Source organism: Microsporum canis, genomic scaffold (assembly GCF_000151145.1).
Source record: "Microsporum canis CBS 113480 supercont1.4 genomic scaffold, whole genome shotgun sequence".
NCBI classification, from domain to species: Eukaryota; Fungi; Ascomycota; class Eurotiomycetes; order Onygenales; family Arthrodermataceae; genus Microsporum; species Microsporum canis.
In genome coordinates this window covers 1,982,092-1,999,150 of record NW_003299166.1, presented here as the reverse complement: position 1 = coordinate 1,999,150, position 17,059 = coordinate 1,982,092, and the positions used below count along the sequence as shown (strand labels likewise).

The window sequence follows — 17,059 nt, the reverse complement described above, 5'->3', positions numbered from 1 at the left end:
AGGTATCGCCTCGAAGGGTAGGATGGAGGTAAGGCTCTGTTAATGGAATCTCCGCAAGGCCGAGAGTCGTAGTTAGGCTCAGCTTTGTTCTTTCTTTGTTCTTATCTTGACAGGTAGATTCATCCAGGCCAGATGATATATGGATGTGCCCTTGAGACGCTGGTATGATAGCTGCTGCGTTCCTGTGACTCGAGGCGGATTCAAGTCATTTGTTTATTGCGGGTGGGCTTATGTTTCTTTTTTATATGTAGTTAACTATTCTAAATAGTTAGCGTTCGCGTTTCCCCACTCCAATCCGCTTATATAAAGTGGCCTGCTGCGAGCGTCTTGCGGCCAAAACGACGTCACAGCTCACAAAGGCCAGGCTGTACTTTTATTTTATTTTTATGCTAGGCAGCTGTATACTTATGTGATGAGGCCTAGGGATCTACTGGCGCGGCCGTTTTTTGTTTAGAAAAATATATTCGATTAAGCTATGAAAGATAAGACCGAACAAGGCAGAAGGACGAAAAAGAAGACAAAGGAAATGAAGAACAGATATAGAGAAAAGAAGTCCAAATTGAAATAACTCTGGGACAGCTCATCGCTCATGTATTGTCTCTGCCTCGGTAGCTAGTTTTCGGGGTATCAGGGTGAATAGGTAGCAATCAAACTTGTGAACGCTCGGAAAGACAGACGTTAAACTGGCCAGATGGCCAATATATCAGGCATGTAGGACCTCACAGACTCTACCAACGACACCATTCAAGCCTGATGCGCTAGTCAAATTTGATCCTCGAGCCATCGACGACAGGCATGATGAGGAAGACGGAGGAGTGGCTATAACCCCTATACCTGTACCAGGGACTGCGAGTATAAGAGATCCCACTTCAAGCCACTCGACGGAAGTTGTGAAAGAAAATGTCACATTGACCTCTTCGTCCTCATGGTCTCCTTCAGTAAGTGCATGAGCATTGTCAGCACGACTATGCTCTGCGGAATCAAGCATGAATATTTCTGGCTCCATGCCACAGGACGCGGTTATTTGTGATTTTGCCTGTTCCACGAGTATTACCCGAGCTGCAGCCCGTATACTCTCGATATATACCATAGAAGTGCTGCCAGAAACTAACATGGGGGGTGAAGCTGTGAAATCTGACGCACGGAACCGAGCAATGAACCCTGAATGGAAGGATGGAGCAGAGGTGGAGAGTGGGCGTGAAGAAAGTAGTGAGTTGGATGAATACCCACAATTAAAGTCCGCTAGTACCATTCCCTTGCGCATTCTCCCGAGGGATGCTGAGGTTGATGAATCAACAAAGTCAACACCAATGGTGCCGACCTGGTGTTCAAAAAGGGCCTTGACAGGGAGCCTGAGGTTGCGAACGCTGACGACCCGGACTTGTTTCCAGACTGCACGCGTTTGAGGCTGCGCATCCAGGCAATCTCCGTTGAACTTCCGGGGGCGTGTAGAAGGCAACGAATCTGGGAGGGATTTGCTATAGGTTGATTTGGTCCGCGGAGGTGTGTTGGTTGGTTCATGGGGACGAGGTTCAGGAATGATAGGTCCCACAACAAGTCGGTCACCGATAGAAATAGTACCGCGGCGGACACGGCCACAAAGAACAATACCTCGATCATCCTGCCGCTTGCCTTCATTTGATAGAGAGTATACTTTGAAAAGCGGCATTTCAAAAACTTCACTGATATCAAATAGAGATTTTGGGTATCCTTCGCTATCATCTTTAGAGCCCTCGACGAGGCGTGGGCTGGGCTCGACAGGAGGGAGACGGAGTGACTGTAGCAAGGCATGCAGTTTCCCAACCCCAGCCCCGGTAACCGCACTGGTAATGATGATTGGAATACCATCTAAGCAATCACGCCCCATGGAGTCAATGGCGGCGCTGGCATCCTTTCGATCAGCTGGTGAGATGCTGTGAACTTCCATGTCCTGGTCATTCGCTTCTCCCGGTACAGGTAGCATCAAGGGCTTACGTCCGGTTGACTTAATTGCTGATAGAACTTGAGCTAACGTCTGTCTGATACTAGATCTAGTAGCGGTGTCAAGTTTCGTAACTACCACGACAACAGGAATTTCTAGTTTGACGCATAGTTCAAGGTATGCTAGTGACATACCTACTTCAGGCGGCACGGTACTCTCTGGGTCTTCAGGGTTGTTTGCAGGTACACAGAGAAGAACGTAATGTGGTCTAAGGCTCATGAGCCCTCTGAGGGTAGACTTGACGTATCTCAAAGACCCTGGGAGGTCTGACAGAAAGAGGACGCGTCCACCGCTGCCCGCAGCAACATGGATGTCATCCCATGAAGTGATGTTTCCAGATGCGTAGTTGATTACATCTGGGGATTCATCCCCGTTCGACGAATACCCGATTAATTCCTGTGCAATGGAGCTGGTAACACCAGAAGCAATCTCATGTCGGTGCCTGAGAAGACTTAATCTACTCTTACCGCGCCCATTATCTAACGCAGAGGTAGAGAGTATCCCAAGAAGAGAAGATTTTCCAGCTCCGGATGCCCCTGCAATTGCCACATTAAGCTGTTCGGTGAGCTCTTGTTGACATGTCACAGAAAGATATGTTGAGCAGCCATTTTCTTTCCAGCGATCAGATATTCCGCTTATCAATGCCTGGGAGCGGCATTGCTTTAAATCAGGACTAACAAGTGCCTCCGCGACCCAAAGTTTCTCGGTCCGAGTAGAGAGCCCATCCTTCTCCATCCATTTGCAATATCCCACTGCAACACGGCGAAGAACTTCAACTTTACAGCCCAGGCTTGCAGCCATGGCCTGGAGATTAACAAGGCTTTCATCCAGTTCGTCTTCCGCTAATCCCGCAAAAGTGCCGTCATCAGTAACACCAATTTCATACAAGGCCCCCTGACTCTCTTCAAGGCCCGGAAGTAGCGGAGACAGCGTGCTGGGGACATCAAGCGTCTCGGTTGCCTCCGGAAGGGCAGGAAGAACCAGGTTTGCCGTGGAGGATGAATGAAAAGGCGATGACTGCTGCAGTCTCCATAGGAGCTGGGTGGTAAGTTGGCATAAACGAGCCTGTCTTGGTGAGTTTGAAGACGACTGTGCAGGCCGTGAGGATGGCTCAGGGGACTCGGAGGTATCTCTTTCTGTAACACTGTTACCATGGGACTTGGAATGGTGTGACCCCGAAACCTGGGCCCCCGAAGTCAAGGAGACAAAAGGACGTCTAGGGCGTAAGAGTAAATGCAGTTTATACTCAATAGGCCCATCCTGGGGCTCTGGCTGGAGTTTCTTAATCCCGCACGCTTCAAGGAAGCCCGGATCGCTCGTATCAACGGGGCTGGGTCCGGAGGTAGAGCTACCTTTACCCTTTTGATAATGGGGCGTTGAGGCTCCCGAGCTTAACCACGGAGATGAAACCCGGGGAAGGTCAGGGTCGAATGTAAATACCGACGCCATAGACACGGTATACCCCTCTTAGCTTATGAAAATAAGCACTTTCAAAACCAGCATATACTTTTTGATCTTTTATCTTATTGGACCTGCAGAAAGGTATGAATAGGCGTGTTCAGTAGCGCTCTCCCCTGGGTATGTTCCTCGAGTGATAGTGTAACAACCCAAGATACTGAATGCTCGTATAGAAATAGTAAGATCTTAAAGGATGATAGAGTGACTGGACCATCTTGAAGCAGGAAGATAGTATCTAGAATGAAACGACTCGAGAACGAGGAAAGTTAATGATGAGAGAAGTAGCAGGAAGGAGGCAAACTGTAGCAGGTAGTCGGACGAGTACAGCTAGCTCCTGGAGACTTCTCAAAAAGGAGAGTTCATCATGAGAATATAGTGATACTTGCGATGATGTCGATGGTTGCTGAAGTGTTCGCTAGTTGTTAAATCTCAAAATCGACGACGTTTTGTTGTTGAAGCCAACAACTTTTTGAAAGATGACTCGATGTGTTTGCACTGTTTGCAGTAGCTTTGATTAGTAATAAATTTTCGAGATTTTATTAGGTAATATTTAGATCACGTGTAAACTATATTACTTAATCACTTTAAGCTTAATAACTTAATTTTCATTCTTCAATCTGAATATAAAAACTACCTAAACGTTCTCTCACACTTGTTTTTTTCTTTTCTTTTCTTTTCTTTCTTTTTTTTTGGTGTTTCTTCCGCAAATGCAGGTTTATCAATGTCGAACCGTATGAAATAATAGGAAACGATACCGAAATTGCGACAGGTAGAAAATCTCCATGATCAGACATTCCTTCAGCTGATGACGTTCACACGATATCGTGTCCTTCGCCTGCGAAGTAGACACGTAGTATTCAGAGTATACCCCTACTTCCATACTCTAACTCTCTGGTAACTCTTATCGGGGACGATTGTACCGTTTCCACGGGCAGCTATATCCCCAGTGTACCGCATCTTCTTGGTGTCAACGTCAAAACAGCCCCTTTGATTTTTCGCCGCGGCCGCGCTTTTGTGGCAGAGAGGGAAAAGCTCATGTGAACACATATCGCAATAATACCCTTCCTTTATAGAGACGAAGTCAGGCCCATGAGAGTTAGGATCATCACAAAGTTCCTTTGCACCCATGGAGTCGCTGATTACTATATCGTCAGTGAAACAAGCACGCCCCGGTGCCTTTTCTTCCCTCTCACTTAACTCCACGATTCTGCGCTTCACTCCGTAAGTTGGGACTGAAAATCGGCCTGAGCTAAATTTCCGGAGATGGATTATATCACTTGCTGTTGGCTTTTGATCCGGCCCCGGTTTGCACATGACTTCGCCGTCTGATAATGCGGCCTTGATATCCTTGTCGCGATTTTCAGGATCATAGCTAAGTGGTGGGTTGAAAATTGGCAAACAATTCAGCTCAGTTAACTCTTTGTACATGTGGAGTCTAGGGCGGCTTTTGCACATCGCGTCCTTGTTCGCTTGGTATTCTTCCGATCGTGCTTTGCTTCCCACAAAGTCGGTTAGGTGAATGCCGATTCCCTGGGGGAAATTATTGGTCACCTTTCCGTCATCTCCCGGACCATCGATCCAAAAGCACTTTGGCTTGTGTACTTTATTTTCGTCATCTCCCTGCATTTCGAGGTTGGAGAGGTACCAGGCTGCTCCGCAGCTAACTGCGCTATCCCCAGAAAAGGCCCAGTATTCCCCGCTGGGATGTGTCACAGCGACGTATGCAATGCAGATGGCATCGCTTGATGATGCACTTAGGGAAATATATGTGGCTGGATTGTTGTTTTTAGAATCGATGGGAGCGACAACAATGTCACCAAAGTTTCCGTCATTGATAACCCCATGCCTCTGGCCGCTTAGGAAACCGATTCTCTCCCCATTCTCATTAAACAAAGCCACATTCGGCGTTGTTCCCCCAGTACTAGCGACGTTATGCTGGCGCGGCTGAGACAAGCCAGCCGCAACACGAACAACAGTATTAGCCACTTTCTTGGGGGGAAAAAAGTATTCTCCGAGTGGGAAAAGAGAAAGCCCTGTGATCCCGAGGATTATACCGTTAAAAACAGCCCCCATGCTGTGCGATAAATCTCTGGAATGATGTATTGATTGATGATAGTTGTCTGAATCTGTGGCGTGTGTGTGCGAGAGAGGATAGCGTTGGTATGATGTGTGATGGTCAAAGCAGATATTAAAGAGTGGCACTTGCGGGATATTGCCCCCCTATTTATGCCTTGATACAATGCCTCACGATATCTATACTAATACCCAATCGAGTCGCAAACGTATATCTGCGCTTGGATCCCGTGAAGCGGTGGTAACAGCCACTTGCAATGCTGTATGGAGCTACGAACTTTTCGCCCGTGCATCAAGCAGTTTGATGACATGAACACGCAAGGATATCCTTGAACCTCCTAGCAATAGGTCCCGACTGAGTGGTTTCTCCATGTGATTTTGGAGTTCTGATACACCAACATAACCCAACAACAACCTATTCGCGGCCTGATACCAAAAGAGTATACGTTTCAACAAGCAGGATTATAATGCTATACCCATTGTTTATTTCAAAACATTACGCATTATGTGCTTCCTAATTCGTTATACTTATTAATGATAACGCTTACCGATTATATACTATGTTTTCCAACATTTCATTGATTATTAAGTGCGATATACCCCGAAACGAGTTGTAGGTCGGCCTAGATATATGGTATACCCAACAAACGAACTCATTGATACTAAACATTACATTGCATTTGCATATGCACTCCAATTTACATCCGATTCCCCTACCAAATAAGGGGAAGATTAGTATTAAGATGTCAGCGCTGCGCATAGCTAAGTAAGATGATTACAACGAGTCTCATCTGATCAGATATCTCAGGAAACAGGAGGAAGGTTAACATGTTGGCCCAAAACGGCCCCTTCTAACAAATTCAACCTTGCCCCAACTGTGGTTATCTCATTGCCACAGGTATACATCTTGAAAGAGGAAGAAGCATGAACATGACAAAACAGCCTATCACCAGACGCTCGATATTACCATATTGCATCATAGTGATTACTCAGGACAAATGTGCCATCCCTGGGAATGATGTAAGGGTATTGACGGATGTGCCTTGGAGATATCAGAAATGGCTCTCAGGATAGGTGCCTAGTTATTATACCCGGAAATTGAATATAAATAGAGCACACTTCATCTACTCCAAGGCACTTAGGATCAAACGACCGAAGTAAAACTGAGAATTCAACTTGCAAGAACCAACCCACCTTATTCGAGATACAATGCATCTCAACGCTGCAAAAGTCCTTCAGCTCCTTGCTGCTTCTACTTTGATTGAACCTTTTGTAGTTGCACGAGCTACCTTGGGAGGTGATCTGGAGGTCATAAATCGACCCTGTGAATTTGAAACTTGCAAAGGTACCGTTTCTTCAGTTAGTACACTTTGAAAGGAACGCAAATAGTAACAAGTTACAGATGGCCAAATCTTACCCGAGCTCCCAAGGAGTATCGCCGTTGACCTGGGTACTAGAGCTCCTCCTGTTATTAGACCTGGCGGGGCCGGAAAACCCGGAGGTGGAAAACCAGGCAGCGGAGAGCCTGGTAGCGGAGCGCCAGGTAGCAGCAAGCCAGGCAGCAGTAAGCCAGGCAGCAGTAAGCCAGGCAGCAGTAAGCCAGGCAGCGGAGCGCCAGGGGGCCGACCTGACGAGTCAAACGGCCCTGGCCAGCCTGGTAGTGACGCTCCGGCGGAGAACCGCCCTAGCCCAGGGACTTCGGATGAAAACCCGCGGCCAGGGGACTCCTCTAGGCAACAACCGGGTCCATTCGAAGACAGAATCCCTCCACCCGACGCAAAGGCCTTGAAATTTGAAGAATATGGCGAAAAGGGCAAACGAGTGAGAGATGTACTTGAAGAGGCCATTTCTACACACAAGCCGGACGTGACAAAACCACCTATAGATCGATTCTATAAGATAGAGAGGTCTAAAAATCAGATGGCTGCCCTCGAGCCTGCCAAGCTAGCAGAAACTATCGGAGGAGCTAAAGACGACAAGTCATTTACACATATACAAGTGACAAACAACAAAGATCTCTTTATTCACCCTGTCTCCGATACAGTTCCAATCCATGAGGCGTTATACAGCCCAAAGCTAAAGGCAATCCAGATCAAGGAGAGTTACTCCAGAAGAGACTATTTGCCTGATGGTACTCGTGCCACCTATTCCGAGCTTACGTTTCAGAATTGGAAGTCTGTTGCTGGGGATAACGTCAAAGATCTAAAATGGGTGGTCCAGGACACAATCTTAAATGAAGGAACATGGAACACAATTGCAGCTGCTAGACAAGCTATAAAAGTCACGGAGGGTGAAGCAGTATTTGTCCCATCGAAACCTGGCTCGGCCATGGACAACGCTTTTAATAGCCTGTCCGGGACAGAAAATGTCAGGGGAACATGGTTTATGCTGGCCGACCACCATACGGAATTGGGCGGTCTCAAAGTCGTCGGAATTCGCACATATGACAGTCCCTTTTATTTCCTAATCGAAATAGGCCATTAGGGTGAGCCATGAGAAGTTGAAGTCTGGAGAGATCATACCGGTATTATTGCGGGCTACACTGGCAGTGGGTTTTCCGGTGTCCCTTGGGGGAATTGAGAGGAATTAAGGAGATGTCCTTGATGTTTTTGAAGTTTGCTTTCTTTCTCAGAGTGATAGCTACTATTTCTCACTGCTAGTTATCTGTTTATTGTGATCCTTTGTAGGTTTTGCTATTATGACATACCAGCGCAAGGTATCCAAATCGAAGTTGAAATTTGATAATTAGATGATTTGTAACTAAATTGTCAATTTATCACGGTTTGACTCTATAGCCGGCCGCCTTTGCTATTAAACAGTAAAAACCTACCAGCTACCATTACTTATTGTCAAAGATGTGATGAACGAGGTGGGAGAAGTAATGAATTGGAGGTGATAGAGAGTATTATGAGCGATGCGCGCCAACGCCAAGTTAGTTTACTAACTACCAACACTTATGCAGCTACAGTAATCATGATGTATATAATCCATGGTTTTGGCCCCCAAAGCTCAGAGAACAATTTAGTGCATTAAAGCTCCAAAGACCCTATATATAACTTCAACTTCTATCCACTTCCACTTCATATCCATTGCCTTTCCCCGTATCCATGATCACAATGTATACCCCTTTTCCAGAGGAGATTTGGCAGGAGATATTCGATCATCTCGTTCTCATTCTTGGGCCTTCATATAAGGGCCTACGAGTCGCACTCAAGCTAAGGCTCATATGCAGTATGTTGCTCCTTATCAACTTGTTTTAAGTGAATCAATGCTAATTTATATCCACAAGGCTTTTTCGCTCGTGGTATCATCAGAGCAATTCACTCGACTCAGATATTCCGTGAAGAGAAACTGTACTATTATGCTCCAGAGTCTCTATCAAGTGATTATCTACGGTTCCAGGTTTTACGCAGAGGCCAATCTAGCAACGACTTGATTAATGTCATCCGCATTGCGGCTAGGACATTAAGACTATCGAATAAAACACCACTATGCGATGGAAGTGAAAATCTTTATAATTATACCACTATACTGTCGGAGGCCCTTGTGAAGGTTATTCCAACTTGGGAGGTCCTTAGAATGATGCTCTTGAATAATCACTCGCCAATTCAACACACGATTGACCCTCCCGACAGCCCTCGCCATTTAATATCTGCCGCAGCATGTGTAGGAAACACTGAGCTCGTAAAGAGCCTACTCCAGACTGAGGGCATTAGTTGCAATTATGTTAGCAGCTTTTTCGGTGCACCGCTCCACCTGGCAGCACTTAATGGTCATGTCGACACCCTTAAACTACTCCTGGAAGCCGGTGCGGACCCAAACTTGGTTAACTGGATATCGTGGGAATATAAATGGGAAGAGGACGATATTAGGATCTATACAGTAACTCCATTAAACTTTGCATGTCTTTCTGGGAAATGGGAGATCATCAGAATACTTTCCTTACCCGAGTACAATATCCCAGTCACCGATATTCACTATCAATATGCAATATTGAATGCGGTTAAAGGGGGACACTCGGATATTGTAAGCTACCTTCTCGACAAGGCCGATTTATCCTCTGTGCCAGAGACCACCGTATATCAATTTTGGTACCGGACTCTTCGCGTCGCTTGTGCCCACGGCTCTATTGATGTAGTTAAAGTGCTACTCAACAGAGGCGTTTCTGTGCATAAGATAAGCGGCTCCAGGGTATTAGAACCCCCTTTGTCAATCACTGCTGGTCTGGGCTACTACGAAATCATGACAATTCTCTTGGAAAAGGGTGCTGATCCAAATCGTCGCTCGTTGATACGGGACACAGTACCACTATTATCTTGCTCTTTCACAAAGGCAGCAAAATACGGGTTTGTGAAATCATTCCAAATGTTGATGGATTACACAAAACAGACTCGTCACCATAAAGAGGTTATCCATTACGCTGCCAGGAGTGGCCAGGAGCATGTTATTCGCTACCTTGCTGTGACGGGTATTTGGTCTTCCTTATGTGGAGGAAAAGACAAAGAAGTTGCTGAAGAGGCCGTTAAGTATGCTTCTGACCAAGGGTATCCATGGGTAGGATCATTGCTAGCAGAACTTGGGCTTCTTGAACCTCAATAGGGTTACTCATATATACAGACCAGATTACTTCCCGTTCTGTATTTATATTACTTTATCACTTTCTGGGTCCTATTAAATAAACGTTCCCTTTTTACTATGAACTACCTTTTGGTTATGGCTTCTCTCTCTTTCTCTATATATACTAGTATTTTTATTACTGTATCTCATCTGTTTCTTTCTATACCTTTCCACACGCTCTGAAGACCATTCTTATACTAACATACCTTGCATTGCGGGATATCCAAAGGAAAATAGACCAATTATATCGAGGTTTCTTTTTTTCAATAATTTAATAATATAAAGAAAAACCTAGTTGGAGCTTTGCCAATAACGAGAATCTCAACGTATTCACATGCACAGGGATAAGAAGGAATATCCAAATATTCAAGGAAATTATAGTGATGCATTCCTCCGGAGATTGATAAGATCTGCAATGTCTAATTGTATTCCTAAAATGGCGCTGCAAATATCTTCAGCTGTTATAATAACTCACCTAATATACGGTTCATTTGTTGAGTAATACTCCATATTAATCTTAACCTAAGTGTATTAAGGCAAATGTGGCCGACCTCGTGGCGTCCGCCGGGATCTACGTACGAGCCGCAACTCCCGAGCATATAATATCGAGACAATATAGAGTCCACAACCATACCCAAAGCGGTTTATCCTGATGGCCATGATCTTAGCGACTCTACTGGGTCATGGCCTTTTAGTTTTAGATTTTTGAGGGAAGGGGTGGAGGGGTTGAAGTTATCTGAGAATCAAGCCCCATCAGATCGGCATGGGGGAGAGAAACAAAGCCCAGCCAGAGTTCCTCGCTTGTACAGGTTTAAAAAGCATATCTGCAGGAAAATTGTATCGAAATGTATATACTTCATGTATATGGAGCAAGTATATAGCTGGCTACTGAAGAAATTGGAGAAGAAAGTGGAGGTTATGGATTCGCGGGTGGCGGAAGGATGCCTGAGTATTCCGAATTGGGCTGCTGGCTTGAAGATAGCCCTTGTCATGAGTGAGTGTGGTTGAGTTGACGAATGGAAGACTGGATAACCGCAAAGGAAGTCATATACTTCATAGCCTTGCTGCAAGGACAAGGGACAAGGACAGGGGTAGGGGGTACAACCATGATAGCCACGCCGTCCACGTGTTGAAGGAACCCGCTCCGTTGAATGACGGACGAAAATAGATTGTATGTTGACGCAGATAAACATCATGGTTCATGGTAATTAATGTTCATGGAGCACGGGAGTCGCATGGCACGACGTGGACCGTGGGTCTTGTAAGTGAAATAAGAATAAAATAGATGAAATGGGGCCGTCATTGACCACTGAGCTGGCTCAGTCCGTGTTGGACAGGCTAGGACATGCGAGAGAGGGGGTTGGAGAATGTTTCATCTTTTCTTGAGCTTGGGGGCCTTATTGTTTCTGGGATTTGACTGGCTGAACGTGGCATTCCCGTAGACACGGAGGGGGGTGAGGTTGCATCTACGCTTTCCCATATCTGGGGTTCAGAAGGCTTGTTGTTCTGTTCGTAGACATGACTGGAACGCATAATCTCATACATTGATACGCAGCCTGATTGCGCGTGGTCGAAGAACCCTGGTAGCCACGCATTCCATGCATGCATGTGCATCCTACGATGTACTAGAAGATGGGTGTTAAGTTCTTTGACATTAATTCGGGGTGGTGCATGCAAAGTCTAGTCGTACGATGTGCAATAACGCAAGATGCAGGGTTGGTGTTGGCCTCTATACTTCGAGCTTCCAAGACATACATAGTATAGAAAAATCGGAGAAAGCTGGTCCACGCCCCGAGAGTCATAGCTAAGATGAAGCGGACAAACTCTGCTTCTAGAGATGATGAAACAAGTCTATCTCGCAAAATCTGGGCTCCAGGTAGCTGCCCAGTCGAAAGACATGTCCATGCATATAACTTGGGGGCTAATGGCAAGGTGATGCAAAAGTGTCCGGGTTCAAGCCTTCACATCAGGTAATTGCTTGAGGCCGGATATTCGGGCTCGGGTTTATGAATCTGCGATAGTTGCACAGAAAACGAGCTCGACTTGGGCTGGCCTGCTTTTCACGTAGCGCTGAGCCTGCACCCAAGAGGGAAATATATGCAGGCGATGAACGCTATTCAGCCAGGCCGGGGGATGCTCGATGTTCCCTGTCTCTTTATGCACCGCTGCTCATCCCGTCACCGCTCGAATCTCACCTTGTTGGGTTGGATTTCCAGCTTGGAGTTAGGAGATAAGCGGTGGAAGTTTGAGCCGCTGAATGACACACTCTGTGACCTGGCGAACAAGGATCATGCAGGAGCTGGAGGTGGCTGGTCGCTGGTTGGCTGCCAGTAGTTCACAAGAAGGCTTTGCTCGTACTCCGTTGGCCAGCTTGTATACATAGTAGGGCTGATGATGGTCTTGCTCACCTCTTCGTTGTCATCTTCCCGTCCCCTACTTTTCCTCGCAAAAGACGAACTTGAAATGTCGAAGTTGAAACAAAAACGAAAAAATTGGAAAATCTAAAGTCACGTGTTAATAATGGTAAGGACTAAGCGTGCATGCATAAAAAAGGCTAAAAATAAGATTGACATCGGAAAGTAAAAACGGACGCTTCGCTTTCTATGGGGAAAAAAATCATCAATAAGATATTAATGCACAAGTCGCTAACTCCTGCCAGTCTGCCGATACTCCCGGTCCTTTGCCTTTCCTCGCGCATGGTCGTAAAAACAAAAAGAAACGCGAGAAAAATAGTAATATATACGTTGAGAAAGTGGGAGAATATAGAGGACAAGAACCAAGAAAAAAAAAAAATAACAGAGAAAACCCCCCGCTGACAACCAACCCCTGTCTAAATCCGCAATCCCTGTAAGTCAAGCCAAGGGGATAGAGAAAAAAAAACGTCACCCGGAAAGAAAAAGAAAAGAGAGCGATCTAGCTGAAATCAGCGAGAGCTGAGAAACGGCTCACCCCATTTATGTCATCGGAGCATGGATTCGTGTGCTTCCGAGCATCTCAGCACAAGAAAACCAGATGCAGGCCATGAGATGGGGCTCTTGCGGTTTTTTCGCCCTCGCTTTCTTCGTCCGTGTCCGCGCTGAGCGTACGTGGACGCTAGGCTGAAACATTAAATCATGGGTTCTCACCATGCAACTGTGTTCCTCGCCCGCTTCCCCCATGTCTGAACGATAGATAGCACGAAAGTATAATCCTTCCTTTCTGCTAAAGAAGACTCGAGAGGCTTTTGGACATTAAAAAATATCATAACGGTGAAAAGAGCAGAGCGTCGTTATCATAGCATTAGCTGTATCGATTATTCCTCTCTCATGGCCTTGCACCGGCCTCGTTCTAAGTGGCCATTCCGCGCTGTAGATCTGGTAAAAGCGGCTCCGCAGTAGGGGCATTCGGCTTTAACAGAAAGACCGGCTTTTTCTCTCTGGTGGCGCAGAAGGTTGCTAAAGGTCGAGAAAGAGCGTCCGTTACATCCGTGGTCCCAACATTGGGGCTTGGAGCGGAGGTCAGCTTCGCTTAGAGCTGTTGGAGATGGAGAGTTGGATGACGGGGTGCGATGGTGAGTATGAGCAGGCGCGTGCGCATGAGAGCGCGAAAAGGTTGGAGAGCTTGCTGATGGAGGTGTGGTTGGTAGTGAAGGGACAGGTGTGTAGTATGGTGCCCTGGAAATAAATGTCAGAACAAAGTCCAAGGGAAAAGATGGTTTGTTAAAACTACTTACTGGGGATATGAGGTCGCTGAGAGGCCATATTGGCCTTGGGAGGTGGGTATTGGACCATCAAGACTCTGTAGATGCATGTCCAGTGGTTTTGAAAGGTCTGAGTACCCATGCGCAGGTGACATGGACTGTCTGTTGCTGCCTGGACAGCTGTCAGGTGCAACCCTGTTCATTTTCTGCTGGTCCGGGTATACAGATGAACGAGGGATCGGGAGAGCCATATTCCACTGTTCACGGCTGAATTGAAGTGTTGAAGAGGGATGCTGTTGGTGATGATGCTGCGGTTGGTCGTATATACCAAAGGAGTCCGATACACTTGGGGGACGGGATGGTGGATTTCCAAATGGTGGAGACATTGATAATGATGCTGTGCTAACACTGACTGGGGTGTCTACGTTGGTGAACTGGAGAGAGTCGAAAGTTGAAGCACTGTCGACGGTGTAGTCGGGGACTGCTAGGCTGTTAGAGAGGGGGAGCTTATTTAGTAGGAGAAAGGGGGAAGAGCAGCTGATTTAAATGTTAAAACCGCACTCCGAACATACCGAACATGTTGGGATAATCTAGTACAGAAATGGGCTGAGACTCGTGCATGAAGTCGGACAAGGGCGTGGGAGGCGACACCTGGCAGAGGAAAGATCTTTATTGACGTCAAATAATCGAGATCATTTGGGTGTAAAAGACAGTATTCATGAAATTGTTGCAGTCACGAGTTAAATATATAAATGAATTTGTTATGGATTGAACTAACCGTGAGGATTGTCCATGTGAATTTGGACTAGCACTGGTGTGGGAGTGGGCGTCATACTTATATGCCTCAGCGGCGTCGGAGTGATGGCCGAGAGAGGCGGATGAGGTTGAGGAAATGGGGGAGGAGGGAGTAGTAACCCCCCGAAGGGAGAGGTCTATTTCGAAAGGCTGAGACGATGGACATGTATATGCCTGCATCTGCATGGCACCAGTCGAGTCAGGGAGAAGGTCAGAAGTGGATGACAAATCGTGGATGGCTATGCCTAACAAGGCTTCGCATGTTTGCGCGGCCATGGGAAACGAGTCTGGCCGGTACGAGCTGTTTGAAGGTGTTGACGGTGAAGGTGAAGGCGACGGAGACGGTGATAGAAGCAAACCAGTATCTGCGCATGCGCTTCTCGGTCGTCTTCGGCGAGAGCCTGGAGTGTGCGGTCTGCTGTTGTGTTGGAGCATTTGGGGAGCAAGTATGTAGATGTGTACGTTTGTTTGGCCCTATATGACTGTAAAATGTACGCAGCAGGCGCGTATATATGGATTGTATGCTGGACTGGCTATGTGGTGGTCTCTTGCTGATGTTTTAGTTGTCGATTTAGTCGAATAATTGAAGAGGGTCAAGAAGAATATAAGTATACACCGGGTTAAGTTACCAACCAGCTTTCCATCTCCATTGCCCTGTTTTGCTTTTTCGTTTGTGTTTTCAAAAAAAAAAATTCCAAATTATTACAAAAACGGCTGAAAGGAAAGGGTTGCGAGGTATGGATGGAGAGGAAGGTTTAAGAGGTTGAAGAGGTACGGGAAAAAAAAAATGAAAATAAAATAAAAGTAAAAATAAAAAGAGATTAACGCAGTCCCAGTGGTCGAAGGGCAGAGATGAGCAACCTGCACGATAAGAAGGGCAGCAATGACCAGGAACCTGGGTGAGGAACCTGAACGGCCACGACTATGCCCACGACGGCAGTAAACGACTAAACGACTTTGGGCCCGCCAGGGGTCCCATGTGGCTCTGTGAACAATCCTTCGACTTTTCGAGCAGGGCATGCATATATCTTGGTTGAGACAGGCAGCACAGCCGCATGGAACTAGTGGTAGTTAATAGGTCGGAAAGTCAAAACCCTATTTCGAATGTAGATATTTTGTTTCCATGGGCGGTGAAAAAGAATTCTTGCGGTTGTTGCATGTTGCACCCAGAGTTTCCTTTTTCTCAGCCCTATGGGGTTTCCCTTTTGCATTTCCCCCTCCATTTCCCTTTCCTTCTGCCGCTCTTGGAGGAAATGAGGTGAGGAGTGCGAGAGGGAAGCCCGCAGAAAGGGGGCCAGGGGGCCAGGCTGACCCGTCCACAACCAGCCCAGCGCTATGCCTGAGCAGCCGGTTCCTGCGTGTCATTGGTTGTCAGTGCAGTAATGAGTAATCTGATATTGAGTCAAGGCCCGAAGGAGACTCGACTGAAGTCGCTGCCCATACAAAATGATGTAAGGGGGTAGGTTTTGCTAGGTGCATCTAACCGCCTTCTGCTGTGTTGTGAATTTTGACAGGCTGTCGAAGCTCAGCCTGAACGTCGATCTCGACCCGCTGTCTCATCTCGCCTCTAATATCTATCTCTGCCGTATTGCCGCAGCTGTCGGTTTCTCTGCTGTATCTTACTTGTCTTGGGCTGTTTGCGTCTTCTTCTTCGTCTTGATCTGCTTTTTTGATGTCTTTGAAGCTCAAAATAAAAAAAGGTCGTGATAGTAAAAGGTGGACCCTGCTGAAAAGGGTAAAGATCTCGGGATCCACTTGAAAGCTTGGCCCCTGCACCGTGCTCCGCTGCTTATGTCATCAACCTTTTTCTACAAATACCAAAAGGAGATTAGCGTGTATTAATCAGCTGTATATTATATCATCTGCTTATGTCATCGAGACGGACAAGACGGACGAAAAAAGAAAAATAAAAACCAGAAGAAGAAAAAAAAAAGCAAATGGAAGAAGAAGAAAAGAAGAACAAGCAGAAGCAGAAGAAGAAAAAGCATCATCAGCCGCTGCTGTTTGACCGAAATGATGATCTTCTTACAGCCCGGAAGGCCGACTCTCCGTCCTGAACTCTGAAACAACGTTCCATCGACCATTGCTTCTATTTCAGTTTGGCCCTTCGATCAACGGCCTGAACTTACAGATTCATGGCTGAGATGGATGATGGTACAACTCTCCATGCCATGCACTGCCCGAACGGAAACATCTCAGCCCGCCGATTGGAGGGGATCATTGAATCATGAACCAGCCTTGATGCTACGATCTACTGCTACGATGCGGTTTGCAGAGTGCGGGAGAGTATATGGGGTACATTAGGATGTCGCCAAACAAACTGGCATAGGCCTTTGGCCACAACATGTGTAGCCCTTTCGAACTGATCTTGATGGCTTAGCAAGATGATTACGGCATAACCGCGGAGAAAACGAAGCCTTTTTTTTTTTAGTAACTCCCCTCAATGGAGTACTTGA

General features: G+C 46.5%; 7 protein-coding genes across 7 annotated transcripts; 2 read left to right on the top strand and 5 right to left on the bottom strand.

The window, feature by feature from the left end:
• Window positions 1-703: 703 nt before the first annotated feature.
• MCYG_04726 (GTP-binding protein 2) lies at window positions 704-3,430 on the bottom strand (the record flags this gene model as incomplete). Its single annotated transcript, XM_002846943.1, has 1 exon — window positions 704-3,430. The coding sequence occupies one exon, from the start codon at window positions 3,428-3,430 to the stop codon at window positions 704-706; it is 2,727 nt and encodes a 908-aa protein (XP_002846989.1).
• Window positions 3,431-4,309: 879 nt separating this feature from the next.
• Window positions 4,310-5,512, bottom strand: MCYG_04725 (conserved hypothetical protein; the record flags this gene model as incomplete). The annotated part of the gene is made up of 1 exon (XM_002846942.1): window positions 4,310-5,512. One exon carries the CDS (start codon window positions 5,510-5,512, stop codon window positions 4,310-4,312), a length of 1,203 nt encoding a protein of 400 aa, XP_002846988.1.
• A 743-nt stretch (window positions 5,513-6,255) lies between these two features.
• On the top strand, window positions 6,256-7,996 carry MCYG_04724 (conserved hypothetical protein; the record flags this gene model as incomplete). The annotated part of the gene is made up of 2 exons (XM_002846941.1): window positions 6,256-6,278; window positions 6,988-7,996. 2 exons carry the CDS (start codon window positions 6,256-6,258, stop codon window positions 7,994-7,996), a joined length of 1,032 nt encoding a protein of 343 aa, XP_002846987.1.
• Window positions 7,997-8,628: 632 nt separating this feature from the next.
• MCYG_04723 (ankyrin domain-containing protein) lies at window positions 8,629-10,111 on the top strand (the record flags this gene model as incomplete). The annotated part of the gene is made up of 2 exons (XM_002846940.1): window positions 8,629-8,743; window positions 8,802-10,111. The coding sequence occupies 2 exons, from the start codon at window positions 8,629-8,631 to the stop codon at window positions 10,109-10,111; spliced, it is 1,425 nt and encodes a 474-aa protein (XP_002846986.1).
• Window positions 10,112-11,467: 1,356 nt separating this feature from the next.
• On the bottom strand, window positions 11,468-11,931 carry MCYG_04722 (uncharacterized protein; the record flags this gene model as incomplete). The annotated part of the gene is made up of 2 exons (XM_002846939.1): window positions 11,468-11,744; window positions 11,885-11,931. The coding sequence occupies 2 exons, from the start codon at window positions 11,929-11,931 to the stop codon at window positions 11,468-11,470; spliced, it is 324 nt and encodes a 107-aa protein (XP_002846985.1).
• Window positions 11,932-13,421: 1,490 nt separating this feature from the next.
• MCYG_04721 (conserved hypothetical protein) lies at window positions 13,422-14,507 on the bottom strand (the record flags this gene model as incomplete). The annotated part of the gene is made up of 3 exons (XM_002846938.1): window positions 13,422-13,782; window positions 13,842-14,289; window positions 14,381-14,507. 3 exons carry the CDS (start codon window positions 14,385-14,387, stop codon window positions 13,422-13,424), a joined length of 816 nt encoding a protein of 271 aa, XP_002846984.1.
• Window positions 14,508-16,082: 1,575 nt separating this feature from the next.
• MCYG_04720 (uncharacterized protein) lies at window positions 16,083-16,771 on the bottom strand (the record flags this gene model as incomplete). Its single annotated transcript, XM_002846937.1, has 2 exons — window positions 16,083-16,388; window positions 16,733-16,771. 2 exons carry the CDS (start codon window positions 16,769-16,771, stop codon window positions 16,083-16,085), a joined length of 345 nt encoding a protein of 114 aa, XP_002846983.1.
• Window positions 16,772-17,059: the final 288 nt, after the last annotated feature.